The sequence below is a fragment of the Manacus candei genome, unplaced genomic scaffold (assembly GCF_025592945.1).
Source record: "Manacus candei isolate 608988 ecotype Guabito, Panama unplaced genomic scaffold, ASM2559294v1 h1tg000071l, whole genome shotgun sequence".
NCBI lineage: Eukaryota > Metazoa > Chordata > Aves > Passeriformes > Pipridae > Manacus > Manacus candei.
Genome location: NW_026138119.1, coordinates 8,888,591 through 8,910,674, shown reverse-complemented (window position 1 = coordinate 8,910,674; position 22,084 = coordinate 8,888,591). Strand labels below are relative to the sequence as shown.

Sequence of the window (22,084 nt, the reverse complement as noted above, 5' to 3'; positions counted from 1 at the left end):
TGTTTAGAGGAGCATTTTGTGTGCTATTTACCTTTTTTTTTTTTTTTTTTTAATTTTTGGTTAGTTTTAGAGAAGTTTTTACCTCTAGAGATCTTCCCTGATCTTTTCCCTTCCTCCCTTCCCAGGGGTGCGGCCCCACTTCGAGTCCTGCATCCAAAACTCCTGGATGCAGTTTTTGGTGTCCTCTGTAGGTCATTTCCTTCTCTCTGCCTGCATTAAACTTGCTCAATTTTCCTCTTTCCCTCTTATTTTCCTCCTCTGGAATCTCCCATTTATCAGACATCACTAGTTCTTGCATTAATAAGGAGAGAGGCAAGCTCAGAACCCACTAATCCCAGCTGAGGTTTTGACTTCAAGGTACTGAAAGCCCTGTCAAGAACCCTCAAAATCAACGTTTTGGTGAAAAAGTTCCCCCAGCTAACCCAAGCAAGGGGCAGAGTGTAATCTTTCTTTGAGGTTGAAAGGAGAAAGTGCTAATTTCATGCAGAAAAGATTGTATCTGGGACTGGCATAGGAACAGAAAATAAATTGGTATTAAATTACATTCGTCTGCCTCAAAATAATCTAATAAAGCATCTTCTGGATCAATAGCTGAATCATTATCCAAGGCACACAGTGAGCTTTCCCTCTTCTAATTTGAGATGCAAGAAAGAGGTTTTTGCATTACCATACTAAAAAGAAGAATACTTTAAGTCTTCATAGGAAAGAGGCAGAAATAGGGGAAAAAAAGATGAGAACTACACTTTGTGCCTTAAGCAAGTGTCATTTCTCATTTGAAACTTGTAATTTAGGGGTATTGTGCAATAAATTTTTACATTTAATGACTGTCAATCTGTCAGCTTTGCTGAGCTGTTTGAGAGAAAAAAAACAACCAGCAACTTAGAGCCTGCAAAAGGACTTTGTGTGCAGGAAGGGCAAGACAAGGCTTTCAATAACTTTGTTTTCCTAATTAGGGCTCACTAGGAAAAAAATAAATAGGGAAAAGATGGCACAGTTCTCCACTGAAAATGCAGTTTCATCAAAAGAAAATGAGATGTGCCAGTGCTGGCTGCAGTGAGCACAGTCCAAATGAGGCTGATGGAGAGAGAAACTGTGACTGGGTGCAGAGCGTGGCCAATAAAGCAGGAATCCCGGTCAGGGCTGTGTTATCAGCCTCCCAAACACTGCAAAAAGAGTTCACTTTATCAAAACATCTAGCAAATGTAGAGGAGATATGGTCTTAGGGCAGGGAAAGCCAGACTAAAGTGTGTATGTCTTGTGTTTGAAGCAGTAGGACTTGCAGTAGGTAGCAAAGAGCAACCTCAGAAATGATGTTAAGGACATGATGGGGGGGGAGTTTATCCCTGAGGGCAGGAGGGGTCAAAAAAGTCTGGAAAAGCACTTCAAACAGCAGGTTTGTTTTTTTTTTTTTTCCCCTGGAATCAGGTTCCCTGTAATATATTCATTAATGCAGCATGTGGAACAGGGAGTACAAGGTATGTCCCAGGCACCAAGCTGGGAAGAGATACAAACAGTACAGAGGAACTGAATCCCAATTCCAAATGATCTTGAGGAATGGGAGAAATGATCTGAGACCAACAGCATGAGGCTCCCTTCAGAGGAGTGTAACACCAACCTGGGGAGGGGGAAATCAAATACACCAGCCTCAAGCAATCCATTACCTGCTACAGCACTGCAGGAATTGGGAAAATGGGGGGAAACTCCCCCAGAGCCAGCAAATAACTTGGTAAAGTCAGGTTGGGGCAACCTGGGCTAGTGGAAGGTCCTCTGCCCGTGGTTGGGGGGTGGAATGAGATGGGCTTTCAGGTCCCTTCCCCCCCAAAGCAGTGTGGGATTGGAGCCTCAGCGAGTCTGGTGATCCCAAACTTCCAGAGGAGCAGGAGTTTTCTGCTTGTGCTGACGTGCCAAGACCCCATGGGGTTTGTGGGCACCTCACAGGTGATTATTGATGTTGCTTTCAACTTTATTGCCCCCCCAGGGTTTGGCCTGGGGCATTTTCCCGTGGAGAGCTGACAGTGCTCTTTGGAAGCACTTGGGTGATCCTTCCCTGCTGGAATCTTTGTGTGGGTGAGGAGAGGAGGAAACAAAGCCAAAGCTTTTGATGAGGAGCATTTGCAAAAGAGCCCAGAGCTTTTCGTGGGTGGGGAGTGGAGCTGGTGCCAGCAGCAGGGTTTATCTGATTTTTCTCAATACCTGGATGGTGTTGCTGTGCCAGTTCCCAGCTCCCAGTGTCCCAAGATCCCATGTAAGCAGCTTTGGAGTCATTCCTGTGGCCTGTGCAGCCACGTGGTGAGATGAACACATCACTCAGCAATGCCTGGGGCAGGCAGGGCTGCAGAAACCCATCCCTCCAAGAGAAGGGTGGCCTTTGCTCCAGGAAGTGTCCACAGGCACTGCAATAAGCTGCTTTTTTTTATTATTTTTTTCAACCATTCGTTAAAACTAACAGTCCTCAAGACGCTGGATTCGCTCTGTTCCAACCCTCCATGGATCCTCCAGCTTTTGGTGAGCTCTGAAACCACAATTCCCATGCCAAGGAGCCTCCTTTTCGTGGTTTTTCTCAGCATTGTCTCTTTGCATGGAAGAAAAAACTTCTCCCTCACGTGAAGCTGCTCTGGAGGGTCCATCTGACCACGTGCCTGAGCCTTCTGCTTTTCTCCTGGAGCTGCTGGAGAGGAAACTTGCTCCCTATCAGCCCAGCCTCCTGGAATGAGGAGGTCTACAATTCCTGCCCTGCGTGTTATCCCTGTTCCTCTGGGCTTTGACGTGACCTTTTGCCAAATGTGAGTGACCTCTTGTCAGCCCTGAGATCTTCATTTGCCTCTTCTGGTGTCTCCAGCCCTGTCAGGGGTGTTTGGCTTTAATATTCCCACAGCAGCTAATCTGATGCAACTGTGGGATTTGTGCTTTGTTAGTTCTGCCTGGCTGATCGAGGAGGAGGAGGAGAGGAGTCTTCTGTGACACTGCACAGGCTTCAGGGTCCAGCTCCAGCTCTGGCCCCCCACCCTGCCAAAGGTGAGGATAATTCCTGGAGGGGGGAGGGTGTTTCTGCTCCCATGGCTGTGCCTTCAGCGTGGAAACACTTTTGAGGAACCACAGAGGGTTAAAACCACATTTCTGAAAGCAGCCCGGGGGAACAGTCACATGCACAAGGGAGATTTTGCAAGTTGGTGCTTGCAGCTCGGGGTGAGGAGAGGGAGGCAGGGGCACAGGCTGAGCTGTGCCTGGTTGGTCTGTGAGCCAGGGAGACACAGGCAAGAGAGGGAACTTTCCCAGCACAGGCTGGGGCTGCAGGACCAGAGACTTCCTGCTTGGTGGTGGCACCTGGGCAGTGCAGAGTGGGACAGTGGCACAGAAAGGCCAGGCAGGAGGAGGAGCAGGGGACTGAGCTGCCTTCCCAGGACCAGGAGCGAGCTGGACCAGGTAAGGCTCTGCTGGCAGCTCAGGAAATGAAGCAGGACTGGCTGAATGTTTCTCTGCTGTTTAGTGAGGGCTTGGAGGTGCCTGAAAAGGAGGGTCCACAGCCTGAAGGAGGCAAAGTCACCACAGAGACGTTGGCATTGCATAAAAAATAGGAAGAGATGTTGAGAGACAGAGCCTGGGAGTGCAGGAGATGAGAGGCTGCTCCTCCAGCTGGCACAGGAGGCACCAGAGGAAGATTTGGGGGGGACAGGGGGGCCCCACCTCCAAAATGGGCAGTTCTGCAGTAAAAGGCAGCAGAGCCACATGAGGTCTGTGCTGCACAAAGAGGCAAAAGCAAAGCTGCTTTGGGCACAGAGCTTGTCCTGGCTGGGAAAGGCTGTTCCTTCCTGCAGCTCCCTGATGGGCTGGGAATGGCTGAGCTGCCCTGGCCTGCTGCACCTTCACTGTCACCTCCTGGGGACTGTCCTCCAGAGACCTCAAATTCTCTAAGACATCTAAGCCACAGAGCCTTGATTCACCTCTAACTTACTGTGCCAGCAGCAGCAACAGGTTGTTTGATTTTAAGTAGGTTTTTCTTTAGTTTCTAATTAGATTTTCCTTTAGTTTCCTCTGTTCTTTCACTCTTTGCTGCTGTTTTCTCTGGGCTTTTCTGTCTTGATTTTTGTTTTCCCCTCTTGTCTGATTCTAACCTGAAAGGATCGATGGCAAAAGGGGGGAAGGAGGGAGAAAATTCACTGTCTCAATCCACCTTTTGGTGCTGGTTGATGTGCTCTGTAACAACATGGCTGCCCGTGATGCTGGTGGGAGGGCTGTGCTCAGAATTTCGGGGAATTGCTCCTCACCTGAAGAGCAGGTGCTGTGCCCACCCTGTGCACACACACACTGCCCACCTCCTGGGCAACATTTATCGTGGTTTGTCCCCTTTAAGGGTGAGTTTCCAGCCCTCTGAGGGGTTTTTCCCGCCAGCAGAACCTCTCCTGTTGTTTCTCTTGCCTCCTTTCCTGCCAGGGACTATCCTGGCTGTGTGCAAGGGGGGGGAACTGCAGCAACAACCCCCAGTCAGAGAGAAAACAACCCTCTTTGGAAGGAGGGTGGGTGAAATCCTTGAGGGACCCTCACACCAGGGGACAGCAACAGGCAGAGGTTAAAAAGAGGGTGATGTTTTTGGAGAGCTGGTGCGGATGTAGCCGAGCCACGTGAGGGGGAAGATAATTGAAAAAGTAAACTTCAGCGTCTTCCAAGCTTTAATAGCCACCCACAAGTCTTGGCAGTGGGTTAGAGGCTTACATCAGCAGGCAAACCCGTGGGCACAGTGCCTGCTGTGAGAACTCCCCCTGGCACTGAGGGGAGAGGAGAGCAGAGCAGAGACCCTCAAAGGCTTTGCTGCTCCGGGTGAGAGCTCCTGCTTGGCTCTGCCTTCAGCAGAGGCATTTTTTCTGCCTGATCTGCGCTGCTCCAGCCGTGAGGAGGGGATTTATACCCGGCACGGTGAGCGGGGTGCGGCGCTTCCAAGGAGGGGCTTTTCCACCGGCTCTGGCAGAGCAAGGAGCCCTCTGGCTTCACAGGGACAAATCCTGCCTGTTCTTGGCCAATTGCTTACAAAATACGAATGCTTAAGGATGTCAGGATAATTTAAGGAATATTTAAGGACAACCTTCCAGCTGTTAACGAAAAACCAAAAGGTAATTGCAGCAGGAGGCGAGTCTGTGCTTACTGTGCTCGGGGCTGCCCAGCACCTGCCAAGTGCAGGGTCCAAGGAGCAAAGTCACTGATGTTATCCCTTATTTGCTGTCTCTGCAAGATTTAGGATTTTCTTTTTCTCTTTTCAGGGCTAAAAAAAAAAAATGCCTCCTGGCTCGTGGAAAGCAGGATCTCGAGGCAGGCAGCAGTGGGAGTGGGAGTGAGGGTTTCACAGTCTGCTCCCCAGCCGGCTGCCGGGGGAGCTGAGCTGGTGCTTCTCAGCAGGGAGAGAGATAAATGCTGAATTTCTCACACCACAACAGAGAATCCCTCAGGGAGAGGCACCTCCAGCATGGCCCAGAAAAGCCAAACTGGTGGGACTGGGAAAAATGGGTCCTCCCTCCTCTACTGTAAGAGTGATTTAAAGGAAGAATCCCTGCAGTGGGTGACAGGTGAGTGGTTTGTTGATAAGGAGAGAGGCAGATCTGAGCACGGGGCCCTTAAAATAACCACAGACAAACTTTTTCCAAGATGCTCTTTAACAGCATCTCATTTGCCAAAGTGACTGAACAGTGTGGATGTTTCAGCATTTTGGGAAGGGGATGGAGACACTGACTTTTTAGGAATACCTGATATATAGGAATGAATGGACATCAACCTATTGAAAATCAGGACCCTGGAAGTCCTTTTCTCCTGGCCTTCCAAGACAAATTTGGGAAACTTGACTTGTAGTGTGGGCAGCAGGGGAGGGGGGGATTCTGCCCCTCTGCCCCTCAGGTGAGACCCCCCTGCAGAGCTGCTCCAGCCCTGGGGAACAGCACAGAGAGGACATGGAGCTGCTGGAGAGAGTCCAGAGGAGGCCCCAAGATGATCAGAGGGATGGAGCAGCTCTGCTGGGAGGAAAGGCTGGGAGAGCTGGAATTGTTCAGCCTGGAGAAGGGAAGCTTTGGGGTGACCTGATTGTGACCTTCCTGAACCTGAAGGGAGCCCATGGATGGAGAGAGACTGTTTCCAAGGGCCTGGAGAGACAGGACAAGGGGAAGTGGCTTCACACTGTGAAGAGAGTATGTTTAGATTAGATTTTAGGAAGAAATCCTTCCCTGTGAGGGTGGGGAGGCCCTGGCACAGGTTGCCCAGAGAAGCTGTGGCTGCCCCATCCCTGGAAGTGTCCAAGACTAAAGCCCTGGAGAACAGGAGAGCTGGGCCCAAGGCTGAGGCCATTTGCTTTGTTTTTGCTTTATAATCACCATCTCCACTGCTCTGTGCCAGGAGGAGATGAAGCTCAGAAAACAAACAGCACCTTGTGATCCTGGAGGTTCCAGGCGCTCCTGCTCTCCCCTTTTTGGCTCAGTGCAGTCACTCCCTGTTGGAATTGCCTCATTTCATGTGGCATCCCCTGCTCCTGAGCAGTGAGGAGATGAGGAGGAGGGAGGATGGAAATGAGGGAGAAGGGAAAGGTGAACATGTGGTGTTCCATCAGCACACAACAGCCTGGGAGAGCACGGAGTGTCAGCGGGAGCAGCCCGGGGGACACCCGGCTGACCCTGGAGCTGCAAAGGGGAAGGAAAGCTGAGGGGAACATTTCAGGGAAACAGGATCTGAGCTGAACAAACCACTTCCTCAGACCTGGACTCTTCCTCCTGCCGTAGCACAGCTTGTGTAAGCTCTAGGTGGGTGCCAGATGGGATGCCTGGAGATCACAGCTCTCCTGTGCTGCTCCAAGGCTGCTCCTCAAATCTAGGACAGGCTGTCCTCATGGTTTTTAGGCTCCTGGCTGTGACTGGGATCTCTAGCTTACACCTCTGAGGTGACACTGGGAAGCTGAGGGCCTCGAGCTGATCCCAGGAGCACTGCTGGAGTGGGGAACTGGGCACTGGAGGATGTGGGGGGGAGGTTCCAGGGTGGCCCTGCCACATCCCAGGCAATGTGGTTGCTGGAAAGCACTTTAATTTGATTGCTCCTGCTGTTGTTTGGGGTGGGTGGGGTGGGCAGGCCGAGGGGGGATCTCTAAGAGATCTAAGATCAGCTGATCTAAGATCAGCCTTAGCAACCCCCAGCAGCCTGAAGCCATTGTCCTTTCAGTCAGGGATTGGTGAGGCAAGACATTATCTGCCAGAAGATCAGAGCATCATGTTATCTCTTGTTATCTCTGCTCGCTCCTGGAACGTTTGGGGTTTCCTCCCTTTTTGTGGGTTGTCTCCTTACATCAGGCTGCTTCCAGAGCTCCTTAGGAATGTCCAAGGGGGATTCTGGATCCTTTTCCAACACATCAGGGTGGCCTCAGTTCCTCAGCCTTCCCTTTGCCACGTGTTTCTTGGCTGCTGGGAGAAAACCCCCCCTGCAGTGGGGTGCTCATGGCTCCTTTGGGCTCTTGCAGAACCCCTCAAAGACCAGGTGCTACTGGTGCTCAGCATGGACAACACCTGCTCCACCTCCTCCTTTGACATGGAGCTCTGTGCAGAGAAGCTGAAGGCCCTGGGGGTCCAGGTGAGCTGCCCTGGGGACGCTGTGGGAGTTTAATACCAGCTGGGTTGGCATCATTTGCATTCACAGCCACATCACAGAGGGCTTTGGGGTTTTTTTGTCTTGAGAGGTGCTTGTTTCAGTTGAGCTTCAGCTGCAAGTCAGCTGGGGTGATCTTGGATTAAATATCCATGAGGAAACTCTTTGAACACGGGTTGGAGTTAATTTTGCTTGCAAGTCACTCTGATGGGTCAGGGAATCCCTGGGACAATGTCTTGTCTTGTCCTTCCTTGTAAAAAGGCATTTTTCCTCCTGTGCCTTTTCCTACCCTTTCCAGGTAGATATTCCAGGCAGATTTTCCTCACTGCAAGTGGGGCAAGAACACAAGTTTTTGGTCTGTGAGAGCTGTGTGGGTGGGATTGGAGATGCTCTCTGTGGGAGGGGACACAGCCTCGGGTTGCAGTGCCAGGCTGGCCCCACCATGTTTGCCCAGGCTGGGTTTGGTGGGACTGGGAGCCCAAACTGGAGGGTGGCTCTAGTTCTGTGTTTGCTCCCTGAGCAGGTGCCATTGGATCAGTGGAAAGACTTGATCCAGGATGGTGTCCTGAAGCCTGAAGTGAGGAGGTACATGTTCTACAACTCACGGGCATTCCAGATTGCCATCGCCGTGGTGAGGACAGGGGGGATCTCCAGGCACTGCCCGAGGGGCACCAACACCTCCCCCTGGTTTCCTTGTGCCCAAGGAGGGGTTGGGCAGGGAGGAAATACTGGTTTTCACCATCCTAGTGGGTTCCTTTGGCACCAACCCCCTCCAAACACTGAGCCCCAATTCCTACACTATCAGTGAAAGGAGAAGAAGGCAGGTATAATGGCTGTACAAAAAAACCCAGGAACTAAAACAAGGAGCTGGATTTGATCACACCCTCAGCACCCTGCAGACAAAGTACTGGCCTTGCAGCAGATGGTGGGGTCTGTGGAGGAGCCTCTCTCACCAGAAGAAGATGAGCAGCTCTAGGCAGTCCCCTCAGTAACCAGAGTTAACTGGTCCATCAGTCTGAAATAGCAGCGGGACCAGAATATCTTCAGATTTTTAAAATCAAGTTAAAAAGCAGATCTCCCAGCTCACAGAATTTCTGTAGATGGAGTGCAAGGCACCTCCTCCAACCTCTTGCTGGTACAGTCCCACCAAAGCAGGTTGTCTGTGGCTGAGGCAGCTGAGATACCTACAACAGGCCTGGTTTTGAACTTTTTCTCCTTTCACTAATAGTGTAGGGATGGGGGCTCAGTGTTTTGAGGGGTTTGGTCCCTGTTTAGTGCAAGTAAATTATGTTATTACAAGCTGATGTACACATCATACTTGGTTCCAGGCAATCTCCTGCCCAAATACTTGCTGCCTGAAGTAAAGAAATTCAGTTTTTCCCATCTTTATGGAAAGACCAAGTTTGTCAGCCCTTAACATGGTCCTTGATGCCATTTCAGTGTCCACTGTTTGAGCTTTATTGTAATTGAGTGGTCCCTGCACCACCTTGACACAGGTCCTTTCTAAATACAGGACTATTAGAATTATTACTAATATGCCTCAGTGAGTGCATTTCTTCTCTAAATGGAAGAACTCAGTTGAAATCCTTCCTGGGTATGAATCATCATTAATAATTCACTCTTTCTGTCTTTGGTGACTGGTGATTTTTTGCAATAAACTAGAGCTCACTCAGTCCTTCCAGTCCTTTCTTTCCCTTATTTATTATTGGAAAGCACTTCTGTCCTTCCTCACCCTCTGAAAAATCTCGTGTGACTCAATTTATGACGAGAGGGAAGGGAGGGGGACTGCTGGTTTTCTTCTTTGTGTGACTTTTCTCACTTTCACGGGTTTGTGACTATCCCCAGTCTCTATTTAATTATTTTTTTTTCCCCAGATTTTCTACATGTCTCTCTGGACAAACCTTTACTCCACGGTCCAGCTGTGTTCCTTTGGACGCTCCTGGGTGTCCAGTGTGCTGGTGACACTGGCTGCTGTGGCAGTCACTGTACTGGTCATACTGGTCATTGATCGGCGCCAGAGGAAGGTGAGAGGAGGGAATTGTGTGTGGGAATGTGGGGCAAGAGGAGCAGGACTCCTGAGGGGAGTTTCTTCCCTGGATGCACACTAAGAATATAAATGATCCAGGGAGGAGGGAGTATTTTTACAGCGTTCAGGGATCAGGTTGAGGTGAGGGGTGTTGTACAGGCAAGGGAGGGGTTGTGGTGGCTGAAATGTTGGGGCTGCTCAGGTTGGCTCAAAGCTCCTGCTGTGGCTGGAGGTCACGGAATGGTTTGGGTGGGAAGGGACCTTAAAGATCCATCTCCTTCCAGGGACACCTTCCACCAGCCCAGGTTGCTCCAAGACCCCTCCAACCTGGCCTTGGACACTTCCAGGGATCCAGGGGCAGCCACAGCTTCTCTGGGCAACCTGTGCCAGGGCCTCCCCACCCACAAAGCCAAGGATTTCTCCCCAATATCCCCCCTGACCCTGCCCTCCCTGTGTGATGCCATTCCCCCTTGTCCTGTCACTCCAGGCCTTTGTGGAATTCCCTCTCCAGCTCTCTTGGAGCCCCTTCAGGTACTGAGAGGCTGCCCCAAGGTCACCCTGGAGACAAAACCCTTGCAAAGCACAGTTCCTGCTCCCACAGCTGGTGGGAAGGCACAGGGGCTCACCAGCAGCTGTGGACAGTCCTGGCAGCCTCTGCTGCCTCTGGAATTAATGGAATTGTTTATTCATGCTCTGGGGTCGAGGTCCCACAGCAGCTGCCTTGTAACAGAACAAAGAGGCAGCTCCCAACACACAGAAGTTGCAATAAAATGATAAACCCAAGGTAGAGTGGGCAGCAGAAGGAAGCAGGGAGGTGATGCTGGTGTGAGAGAAAGCACCCAGAGCCTCCACTGCTTGGTGGAGGAGTCACAGGAGTGTGGAAATTTCTATGGAGTTGCTTGAAGAATAATAGTGCAAAGGCTTCATTCAAAGTCCAGAGCGGGCTTTTTAAAGGGATTTTGGAGCAAATGATTCCTCCAAGAGGAAACCTGGCAAATGTAGGGGTGCATAGAGGTTCAGGAAAGGAGTCCTTCCCTCAGGGGCTGCTGGGGGATGGAAGGGAGAACATGACACTGGAAGTGAATTCAGCTTCAGAGATTTTGTCTATGACAGAAATAAACCTTAATGGAATTTCTGTCTGCTGGTGGTGAAGAGGCCAATCCTGATGGCTGGTGACACCCTGCCCTGCCCACACTCTGCTCATGTCAATGTTTTCCTGTCAGAAACCCAGGGTTTGGGATTATCCAGCTGCAGTTTGTAGCTTGACCCAACTTTTCTTTTGTAGAGATGTCATTTTTTTCTTTCATTCTCTCACAGATAAACGTGAACACGGATGTGAGGCTGGCAGCTGTCAATGAAATCTTTATCAAGCACAGTTTAATTCTGGGGATTACAGATGTCCTGGAGGGGCCACACAACATCCTACAAGTATCCTTTGTGTAGGGAATCGTTCATATCCCTCCTGGGGTGATGTGGAGGTATTTAGTGATGTTGTGATCCAGAGGGTGGGGTTTCTAGGATGTTCTTTTTATTGCATGGCCTGAGGAATGGGGTATTTTTATTTCTCCTGTAAGTGGTGATTGAGTTATGCCCAAAGTCAGTTGGGAATAATGGGTGTAAAGGATTGAAATGAGATTCCTTAGGGCAGACAATTATTCCTGGAAGTGTGTTATACTTAAGGGACAGTGATGATTCTCACTGTAAGCAGAGTGACAGCAATGTGCTTATGGCAAAAAAAAAACAAAACAAAACACCCCAAAAGAACCAGCACAGAGAAAACCAGAGTGTCCCCCCAAAAATCCAACATGGAGAAAACCAGACTCCCCATCCCTGGCTTCAGAGATACCTTTTCTGGACTAGCCAAAGATTTAGGGGAATCAAGAGAGTTTTAAGATCCCATTAAGGTGTAAAAGGAAGGTGAGGGAGAGATGTTCAAAGAGGTAAGAAATACAAATGGTGAGGGAAGCCAGGGTGGAGCACAGGGGCAGGGAAGGGAGCAGGGAATTCTGCAGGAGGGCTGGCAGGGACAAAGTCCTGCAGGATGAGGGCAATTACAAACCTGAATTACAATAATTGCAAACCTGAATTACACATTTATTCACGCCAGGATAGTTCCACACCTCAGTAAGTGAGGACTAATCCAAGGAGCCTTCACCTTTTTGTGTCCCAGAACTGCCTGAGAGCAGCAAATAATTTACAATTTCCCTGTCTGCTCAATGTCAGATCTATTTTAACCCTCTGGCTTTTCTGCTGTTCCTGGATCCCCTTGATGGTGGCAGGTTGAGGAGATGTCCAAGGGCAGACCTTTGGCTGCCTCTGAGCTGGCAGGACTTCCAAGTTGCTCTTGGAAGACTCTTCCCAGCAGTGTCTCTGTCCTGCAGACCAGCACCAAGTAGGGGAAATTTTGCAACAAATAAAGGGGAAATATTATCAATAGTTGGATGTAAACACAAATATAAATGGAATATAAATAATATAAATATAATGTGAATAATATAAATATAAAATACATTTAGGATATAGAAATAGAAAGAGAAACAAAGCCAAGAAAGCAGGAAGGGGGTTAGGGTTTAGGGGAGCTAAGTCTCTGTGCCCCACCAGTTTATTTGGATATAAGGCCACTGAGATGAGTGATGGGCAGTGACCCTGGGTTATCCCTGTTGTGCCCCCACCCCAGGCTGCAGGAGGGGAGGGAGGAGGACTGCACTGGGGTAATGTCCCCTTTCTCTGCCAGCCCTCTTCTTGTCCCAATAATTTGAAGTTTTGTCTTAGACCAGACATGGCTTAAAACCAGCCCTAAATGGCACTAGAGCCTCGTGGCTTGAAACGAGCCCTGTGATGTGTTTTTTGGCTCCTGGCTGTATCCTGAGCACCCCACAGGCTCTGCTCCCCGTGAGATCCCACCTCCCATCCCCACGGAGCTGGGAGGGGGGATGTGGAACCATTCCCTCCTTGACCTGCCCCTTCCAGCTGTGGTTTGTGCACTTCAGCCCCGAGCGCTGCCTGCGGGCCCTGTCCTGCCACCTCACCCACCTGCAGAGCACTGCACAGGTAAGGGGGTGGGCACAGCCTGGGCACAGCCTGGGCACACCTACAGGTCCAGCCCTGGGCCCCGGGGTTGGTGGGATGGGGGGGGAGAAGTGTTTTGATCCGGTTATTAGAATTATTAGAAATGCCTCTGCCTGAATTAAGGTGCAAACGAGACCAGCTGCCAAAGGCAGGAGTATGGATTTTATTTAACAGCACATGTGAATAATTTAACAGTTAATAATTTAACAGTACCAATTGATTTAATATTATTTAGTTAATTATTTAATTATTTTAATAATTAATTATTTAATTAATATTTAATATTAATTTAATTAATGTTAAATATTACTTAAATTAATATTAAATTTAATAATCAACATCTAACATTAATTAAATATTAATTATTAAATTTAATATTAATGTTAATACTTCACATTAATTAAATATTTAATTAATATTATTTAAGTAATATTATTTAATTAATGATTAAATAATGACCAATAATAATAAGCTACTAAGGATAATCAATTAAATAAATAAATAAAACGATTAATAATTATTAATTATTATAACAAATAATTTATTAATAAAATAATTAATTTTTAAATAAAATATTTTATCATAAAATAATAATAAGAGAATTAATAAAAATTCATAAATTATAGCAAATTGCTCTTAATTAAATAATAAATTAATAGTTATATTAATAGTTATGTTAATTAATTAATATCTTAATAATTAATAGTACCAATTGATAATTAAAACGGTAACAATAATTTAAAGAGTAAATGTGTAATTTCCTGTTATTTAACAGTAAACGTGAGGCAGGGAAAGAGAGAATGAAACAGGAAAAGGAGGAGGGGGGGAAGAAAGAGAGTGACAGAGAGATGAAAATAGAAAATTTATCATCACTCTGTGATGATTTTGACAATATTTAAGAGATTACCAACATTTCAGCCCAACACAGCAAGGACAACTGAGTGTTTGAGTGCCCTCCTGAGCTTCTCCTGCTGGGAACTGGGCACACTGGGAGGTGGATCAGCTGCACCTGCTGGTGCCCAGTTCAGCAGGAACTTGTTTTGATTTGTTTGTTTGCTATGTGGGTGTCTGGGTAATTAACTGCACAACTTTAATGAAGGAAAGTCATCAGGAACCAAAGAGAGGCCAATTTTGGAAGCACGTGTCCCAGCCTGAAAGAGCTGACACCTTGAGCTGTCCTCCTGGAATAAATGGGATGGCCTGAGGGAGAAGGAAATGCTGTACTGGGTTAATTGGATAAAAATGTTGTCCTCTTGGCCTCCAAGGGAATGTTTGTCTCTCTGTGGGTGTATAAACATCCCCTGAACTGCCCTTGGTGGCTGTGGGATGAGAGGTGAGGGGGTACAACCCTCCCAAAACCTCCAGGTTGCTCATCCCCCTGCTGAACCAACAGCTGCAGCCTGGGGGGATGGACAGTGACCCCCCCAAATCCACACACGGGGGGTTTTATAGACTTACATTTAAAACCTCAGATTTTAAAGACTCAGATCTTTAAAAACTCAGATTTTAAAGACAAGGCTCCCCCTGTCAGGCCGTGACCATCGTGCTGGGAACAGTCACTGCCACAAGAGCTCCTGGTTGTGGGATGGACACCCACTTCCAAGTGCTTGGGATGGTCAATCCCAGGAGTGAAAAACATGCAGGAGGAAATTCTTTAAGCCCTTTAAAGGCTGTTCTCAGCCACTGCCTTTGGAGAACCCGAAATCTTTCTCTTCCAGGCAGGATTGAGGCACAGGCTGGACAAGCTCTGTGTGGTCCTGGAGGCAGCAGTTCAGTCTGACCTGGGGACAGAGGATGAGGAGGCTCCACGTGAAGAGTCCCCTCTTTTATCCACTGGGGAGAACCTGAATAAAAAGCCTGTGACATGCAATGAGCTGCTCTGCCTCGTCCCTGAGGGCCCACCAGAGGTAAGGAGAAACATCCCTCCCTGACAGCCCGAGGCACCAAATCAGCTCCCCAGGCAGCTCAGCTCCAAAACTCATCCCAGCACCCACCAGCCATGGGAGACTGGAATTCCACACACACCTTCTCCAGCCCTGCTGCTGCTGAGCAGTTCAGTCAGCCAATGCTTAATCCTTGAGGAATTCATGGCTTGGGCTTTTCCTTCCTGGTGGCCAAGGGGTTCCAGTTTGGAAGACAAACTCTACCCAGGGTCTGTGCAGGGACCTGGTGCCCCTGTCCAGGCTGGGGATGAGTTATGGATGTGCCCAGCCTCTGTTCCCTGCACAGAAAGTGCCTTCAAAGACTTGTGCCACGCTGAGCAACAAATGTGTCCTCATTCCTGCTCAGCAAGGAGCTTCAAAAGGGATGATTTTGATTTATTTTCCAATTTTCTTCTCGCTGTGACTAAGTGAATTCTGTGCAGGTGCCATCCCTGCAGATTGAGGCTCTCTGGCTGTCTAGAGGCCAAAAAAAAAAAAAAAAGCCAGAGGAGACAGTGACAGAGTGGGCAGGTCTCCAGGCTCCCAGGCCACCCATGGGTCATTTTCTGTCCCTCCCCTGTGGGGACAGTGCTGACCAGAAGGGGATCTGGGACAGTTATATGTGCCATTGGCTGCTGTCCTGCTCCTCTCAGAGCAGGACAGCCCTTGAAGGAGGGAACAAATGGTGTTTGATACCACTCTCTCTGCCCAGATGCTCTGCCCTGACACCTCTTTGCTCGTTCCAGGCCATGGCCCAGCAGCTCCTGGTGATCTTCAGTGGGTTCTACGTCCGGCTCCTGGTCACGGGGCAGCTCCCTGGGGCCGTGGCAGGGGGGCACCTGGAGCACAGCACCGTGCCCTGTCTGTGCCAGTTCATCCAGACCACCGTGCTCGACTCACAGCAGAGCTGCTTCAGGGGCAGGTGACCCCCAGAGGGGGCTGGAAAACACCAAAATAAAAGCTGTCCCTCCACACCAGTGGGGCTGTGATCCCTCCTCCTGGATTTACCCAGATGGACATGTGGAAGTAGGACTCCAATAAAACATGCAAGACACTCACAGAAAAGCCTTGGAGACCTGCCTGCCCCTGGCTCAGGGGGAAGGAGCTGCCCCAGGGGTCACAACAACCCAGGGACAGGCTGGAAGTCCTGTGGGACATTTCTCACTGCTCTTACCTGGGGGGCTCAGAGAGTCACAGGGAACACCCACAGGTGCCTTTGGAATGAAGCATGTGGGAGTTTCCAGTACAAGGAAGACAGGGAAAGGCTGCCTGGAGGTGTTGGAGATGTGCTGCTTGCTCTGGGCTGTGTTGGTGTCACACACTTGTCAGGGACAGTGTCTCTGCCCTGTGACACGTGGGCACTGTCCCAGCTGATGGCTCAGCACACCTTCCACTCAGGAGCAAGCTGGGGACAGTGCTCAGTACCTGCTGCTTCTGCTGCCTCCACTGGGAAGGAGGTGATGGGCATGGAATCATGGAATCAGGAATCACAGAGCTGGAAGGGACCCACAGGGATCATCGAGTCCAACTCCTGGCTCTGCACAGGCCCATCTTCCAGAGTCACATCTCATAGAAACACAGAATGCTTTGGGTTGGAAGGGACCTTAAAGCTCAGCTCATTCCAACCCCCTGCCACGGGCAGGGACACCTTCCAGCAGACCACCAGAGCCCTGGGTGATCCTTGGGATCAAACCTTGGAGAGGGCACTGGGTAGGGCATCCTGGGGCACTGCTCTTTTCAGGCTCCCTTTTCTGCTCCATTTGCAGGCTGATTTCCTTTGTTTTTCCTTTCCTCCTCTCTCCACGCTCTCCATTTACACACAACACGTGAGAGGAGCCAGTGGAGAGCAGGAGCAGTGTGTCCATGGGATCCATGAGGGAATGGCAAAGGAAGCACTGTGGGTTGTGTGCTCAGGTGGTGCTGGTGTCCTCCTGTCCCACAGCCAGGCCCTTCCATGACATTCCATTTTATCCTTGCACTGCTGTGACCACCTAACCCCCAGTTTGGTGGTGACACCTGTCCCAGGGAGTGGCAATGTCAGAATAAAGAGCCCAAGGTGTTCATTTTCCAGCCTTGCTGTGGCTGTTCTCCACCTTCCAGCCTGCCTTCCCCCCTTCCCCCCCATCCCCTGCAGAGCCCCACAACCCCCAGGGCAGGGTTTGTGCCTCTCCCACCTTCACAAAGCCCAGCATGGCCCACACAAAGCCAGGAGGGTTTTGAAATCAAGGTCAGTAATTTGTGTACATCCCCTCCTGCCACCAAATTGTACCAGCAAAGGCCAAACCATTGCTGAGGGCAGCATGAGGCTGAGCCCTGGAGCTTTGGGAGCTCTCACTCAGCTCTTCCCAGGGGTGCAGGATGACTCTGTTCCCTCTCTTCTTATTTCTATCACAAGCAATAGCGAGGCAAGAGCCACCTCTGCCTACATGAGCAGCCAGAGGACCCTCAGCATCGAGTCCCAGCACCACAACGACAGCAAACCCGTTCCAGGACAGAACCCACCACTCTCCCAACCAGCTGCTTTTGATCCAACTTTACTTCTGGCTCAGTTGTCACAGGAGGGGGTTGGGCAGAGTCTCCCCCTCGAGTGTGGGGTTTGTGATTCTGCTGTCACTGCTCTGTGACACTGCAGGGGTTGGGGGGGTCCTGCTGTGCTCCTGCAGCCTCTGCTCTGGGGGAGCTGGTTGTCTGTTCAGGCTGGGCATGGGGGAAGGGGTCGTACAAAACATCCTGGGATTTCCACAGCCCTGAGCTCCCAGACTCCTCACTCCAGCTCAGGGACTGATTTGACCTTCACGGAAACTGTCTGATTTTATACCAGTATCATCAGGAGCACAGTTTGGTTTCACAGGATGAAATTCCAATTTGCTGCTAGGATGCAATGGCTTGAGCTCTTCTCCTGGTATTCCATGGCCCAGATGTGCCAGGAGCACCTGATACATATTGGGAATCTTCTTTTTTTGTCTGCCAGCTAGAAAATTCTGGTAACAGGAGACCAATTAGGGTGTTTTCTATCGTTGTGCTTCTGTGTTGAGAGCAGATACAGGAGGGATTTGCTGATATTTTCCAATCCCTGTGCTGCAAGATTCCCAGCAAATGGATTCCCTGGAGAAATCAGTGGGAAGAAATCTTGTGGCCTTCCTGGGAGGACCTTGAGGGCTTTTACTGTCAGGACCTGCACTGGATGGGTTTGATGTTCCTGGGAAGGGAGGCTGTTGCTTCAGGGGGTGCTGATACCTCTGCCTTTACATCTGCAAATGCACAACAAAAGGAGAAAAGAGGGGGATTTGGGATTAGCCAAGGGGAAAGGGAAAGGATTTGAAGTGACAAGGCTGGGATGTGAACAGGGAAGGTGCTCCAAAAACCATAAATAGCAGTAGGTGTGAGGAGTCAGGCCGGGTTTGTGACATGGAGAGCCCACCTTGCTGCAAGGAGGGGATAAAAAGCCACAGATTCCAAGCTGTGACCCCACCAGTTTCTCTGGATCATCCACATTTCCCAGCCAGCCCATTCCTCTGCTGAGCCACGTGCTCCTGGCACCCTGTGCTGGGCCAGCTCTCCCTGGGGCACCACAGAGCTCCTGGCTGGGGAATGCTGTGGGATAGAGGGATGTGCAGCCCCCCCATTGCCCTGGCACAGCTCCTGCAGCCACAGATCTGAGGGGCTGCTGTGCCCAACCCACACAGAGCCAGACCCTCTGCTCGTGCCAGCCTGGCATCTCCCCTGACTGCAATTAAACACCCAGCAATTAGCTGCAGTGAGGAGCTGAACCTCTTTGCTCACAGGAGGAGTTTGATTTCCCTCACTGATACACCCAAGTGCCTGCCCTGAGCTTCCCAGCTGGAGCCTCTGCTAAATCCTGGCTCCCACTGCAGGGTGATCAACAAACACCCTGTTTTTTCTTCATATGCACTTAATTAAGGCATTAGTGAAGGGAGACACTCCCTTTCCCTTCCCCATTAAAGATCTACCTGCTATTTTAGGGAACAGGTGATATTCTGGAGACTTTATAGGAATCCCTGGGCACGCAGTTTGCTTTCCTTCCCCTCCCCACAGCACATGGGAGCAGCAGGGAGGGAATGGCTCAGCCCTACATCTTCCCTGGAGTCTCCAGTGACAGCTCCTGGCAGAGGCAGGAGATCCCAGGCATGAGATGACCACTGTGGCAGCTGCCTGGGAATGTGCTCCTGCCTGGGAATGTGCCCCTGCCTGGGTGCAGCTCTGGGTATGTTTGCACAGGAGCAACCAGGAGTGACTCAGCCAAACCAGTACAACTGGTATTTGCAGGGCAGATCTCTCCTGTGCTGAGATTCCTCTGTCTGCTGTTCAAAACTGAGTTTACTTTGACAGTGAGGTTTAACACCTGAGCAAGGTGATGTAGGAGCAGCTCTGGGTGAACCTTCCTTGCCTTGACTGGGATGGGTGAGGAGCCAGGATGGCCCTTGCTGTACCCTCTGTGCCAAATTGGGACCAGCTGCTCTAGGGGTTTTGCATGAGTGATCTACAAAGTGTGCTTTAAACGAGCCAGGAAGGGGCTGGGGAAGACTGGGAAGCAAGGCCAGGGATCTCTTGCTGCCTGTGGGGGTGTGGAGATGTATTTTGGTGTTTAGCAGGGTGCATGAAACGACAAAGACTGTCCCAGGGACACACAGCCCTGGGGGAGCAGGTGACATCCTCTTGCCCCTCTGGTTCCCCCCCCACCCCCAAGTGTGTTTGTCCCCCTTCCAAAGGCTGTTATTTGCTCATCCCCTCTGCCAAGGGGCCGGGATGGAACCAGGACGTTTAACAGCAAAACCCAGCCAGGAAAGACAAAGCAGGGAAGGAAAGAAACTTTTGTAACTTCCACCTGTTCCTCCTCAGCTCAAGCGCCGGGCTCTGAGGAAGACTCTGGTCACCGGAGCACACGGAGGGAGGGGGCAGGGAGGTGTGGGGGTGCCCTGGGAGCCCCGGGGAGCCCTGGCCCCTCCGTCCCGGGTGTGTGGATGTCCCTGTCCCCCCGGGGTCCGGACTCACTCTGCCGGTGGCCGCGGGGCTCCCGGTGCTCCCGGCTCCACAGGGTCCTCACCTTCCTGGCCACATAGCGGCAGGCTGGGGGGAAAGGGGAGACCCCTGCTCACTGCAGGAACCTGAAACAACCCCAAAACGCCCTCCCCAGCGAGCCCAGAGCGGGACCTCTCGCTGAGCTGGAGGTCCGCATAGGAGGGGATCGTGGCGGGGCTTGCGGGACCCGCGGCAGGTGATGGCCAAAAGCAGCAGAGGGAATGGAGGGACTGGGTTTAACAGGCTAAAAGGGAGTTGTTAGTGTGTCTGGAGCCCTGGCTGTGTTTCCAGCTACTCCAGCCTTTTTCCCCCCACGAGCCCAAGCCATAAAACACGCGGAGTGTTTGCCCTGCGGGAACCCCTCCGAGCTCCCTCGCCTCAAACCAGAGGTTTCCTTACCGTCGATAATTACTCAAAACCATTTTTGTCGCGGGCTCAAGCAAATCCGTCCTTCCCGGCCGGCCTGGCTCTGCCTCCCTCTCCTCTCGCAGCAGCTCTGCAGTGTTGACTCACCAAGCCCGGCTCCCTCCTTCCCTCCCTCCCTCCTTCCCACGGGGATGCTGCTCCCGGACCGCCCGGTCAGGCGCGGGGCGGTGGCTCAGCCTGGCGCTGCCCCCGGGATCCCTGCCCGGGAATGCGATCCCTGCTCCTCCCGGGAAGGAGAAAGTGCTCTGAGTGTTGGCTCCGGGGGTTGAGCCGGCCGCGGTGGAAAGGGAAAAGTGGCCTGGCCGTGGCTGGAGGAGCTGCTGGTGGTGCCTTGTGGTTGCTGGAGGATCTGGGTTTGAGACGCGGGAGCCCATCAGCCGAGCTGGGTGGGATCACTGCGGTGGGCACTGTGCTTGTGCAAGGCAGGGGAGAAGAGTGGGATGTTTCTTCTCCTTTTCTGCTGTCATCTGGGTGCTGCAGGGACATGGATATCTTAGAATCACAGGATGTTTTGGGTTGGAAGGGACCTTAAAGATCATCTCGTTCCGAAGCCGTGCTGTGGGCAAGGATACCCCACACAATCCTTCCATTCCCCATCCAGACCTTTGCACCTTTTTACACCCTGTCCCAATGACTGAGGGGGGAGGAAAGGGTGACATCCCCAGCAGACAAGATGCAGGCAGAGGCTTTGCTTTCTCCAGGTTCCTTTGGGATCCCCCCTTCAGAGCACTGATGGATTTTAGCCCTCAGTGCAACCAGTTACTGAAGCAATGCAGGTTTTGTACATTTTCCAGACCTTGCTGCTGCTTGTGCTTGTCTGTGCTCCTTAATCTCAGCCAGGTGAGCTCTGAAAGCTTCTGCTTTGCCCTTTGACCAAGGCAATGTGTTTCCCATCTCCAAACCGAGCACTCGCTGATCCAGGCAGGTCAGACTTTGTTTTCCAAGGCCTTGCCTTGGGATTGTGTGAGGTTGGTCAGAGATGTAGCTGGTGGAGGGCAGGGATAGTCTCTGCCAGGGCTGCACAGCCCAGGCTGCTGCAGCACAGTCTGTGAGATCAGTGTGGGAGAGAGAGGAGCTGATGTCTCACCACCCACTCTGTCTTGATCCTCCGTGGTGGAAAGTCTGAGTAAGCCCTGATGGGCTGAAAACTGTAAAATACAGCATACAGACATTCAGCTCAGCTGGTGGCCTGTGGTGCTGCTCTGTGGTGCCAGTGACAGGCAAAAGCTTGAGTGGCCATGAAGAGCAACCTCTGCCTAAACCATCAGATCACAGAAGGGACCACAGAGGGTCATCTGGTGCCACCTCCCTGCTCCAGCAGGGCCATCCCAGAGCACATGGCACAGGACTGTGTCCAGATGGTTCTGGGATATCTCCAGTGAGGGAGACTCCAGTGAGGGAGACTCCACCTCATCTCTGGTCTCTGTTCAGCCACTGCACAGCAAAGAAGTTCTTCCTCATGTCCAGGTGGAACTTCCTGGGCATCAGTTCCTGCCCCTTCCTCCTGTGCCATTGCTGGGCCCCCCCGAGCAGAGCCTGGTCCATCCTCTGCCCCCTCTCTGCAGACCCTGCCAGGTATTGAGGAGGTCCCTTCTCGGTGTCTTTTCTTGAGGCTGAACAGCCCCAGCTCCCTCAGCCTTTCCTGGTCAGGGAGATGCTCCATCCCTTCAGCATCTTTGTAGCCTCTGTTGGACCCACTCCAGGAGCTCCACATCTCTCTTGAGGAGCCCAGAACTGGACACAGCACTCCAGATGTGGCCTCCATTGAAGCCTGCAGGAGCTTGTGATGCAAGATCTGTAGGTGTTAAAAAAGAATAATCAAGAGAAAACCTCCAATCCCTGAGGAACATCCTCCAGACCCCCCTCCTGAACCTCTCAACCTCCAACCCCCTCTGGAACGGGAAGGAACAATCCTTCCCATTCTCAGATGAGCTCCCCAGGATGAGGGGAATGATTGTACCTTGTGCTGAAGCACAGAGTGAAGGTGGCTGGAGGA

General features: G+C 51.1%; 1 protein-coding gene and 1 long non-coding RNA gene across 6 annotated transcripts; one reads left to right on the top strand and one right to left on the bottom strand.

Annotated features, from left to right (window-relative positions):
- The first annotated feature begins 1,458 nt into the window (after positions 1-1,458).
- Positions 1,459-15,783, top strand: TMEM268 (transmembrane protein 268). Of its 5 annotated transcripts, none has more exons than XM_051808024.1 (10): positions 1,459-1,475; positions 2,450-3,015; positions 5,253-5,555; positions 7,481-7,590; positions 8,129-8,236; positions 9,480-9,629; positions 10,949-11,059; positions 12,602-12,682; positions 14,419-14,607; positions 15,369-15,783. In XM_051808024.1, the coding sequence occupies exons 3-10, from the start codon at positions 5,456-5,458 to the stop codon at positions 15,546-15,548; spliced, it is 1,029 nt and encodes a 342-aa protein (XP_051663984.1). In that variant the 5' UTR covers positions 1,459-1,475; positions 2,450-3,015; positions 5,253-5,455; the 3' UTR covers positions 15,549-15,783. The 5 variants fall into 5 exon arrangements, with proteins under 5 accessions (XP_051663984.1, XP_051663983.1, XP_051663982.1 ...); XM_051808023.1 differs by lacking the exon at positions 1,459-1,475 and having other exon boundaries at positions 2,352-2,783; positions 2,916-3,015; XM_051808022.1 differs by lacking the exon at positions 1,459-1,475 and having other exon boundaries at positions 2,352-3,015.
- LOC127480193 (uncharacterized) lies at positions 15,479-20,527 on the bottom strand. Its single transcript, XR_007907783.1, has 4 exons — positions 20,062-20,527; positions 19,636-19,710; positions 15,797-17,873; positions 15,479-15,561 (listed from the first exon to the last, which is right to left on the bottom strand). It is a non-coding gene; the product is annotated as an uncharacterized LOC127480193 (long non-coding RNA).
- Between the last annotated feature and the right edge of the window lie 1,557 nt (positions 20,528-22,084).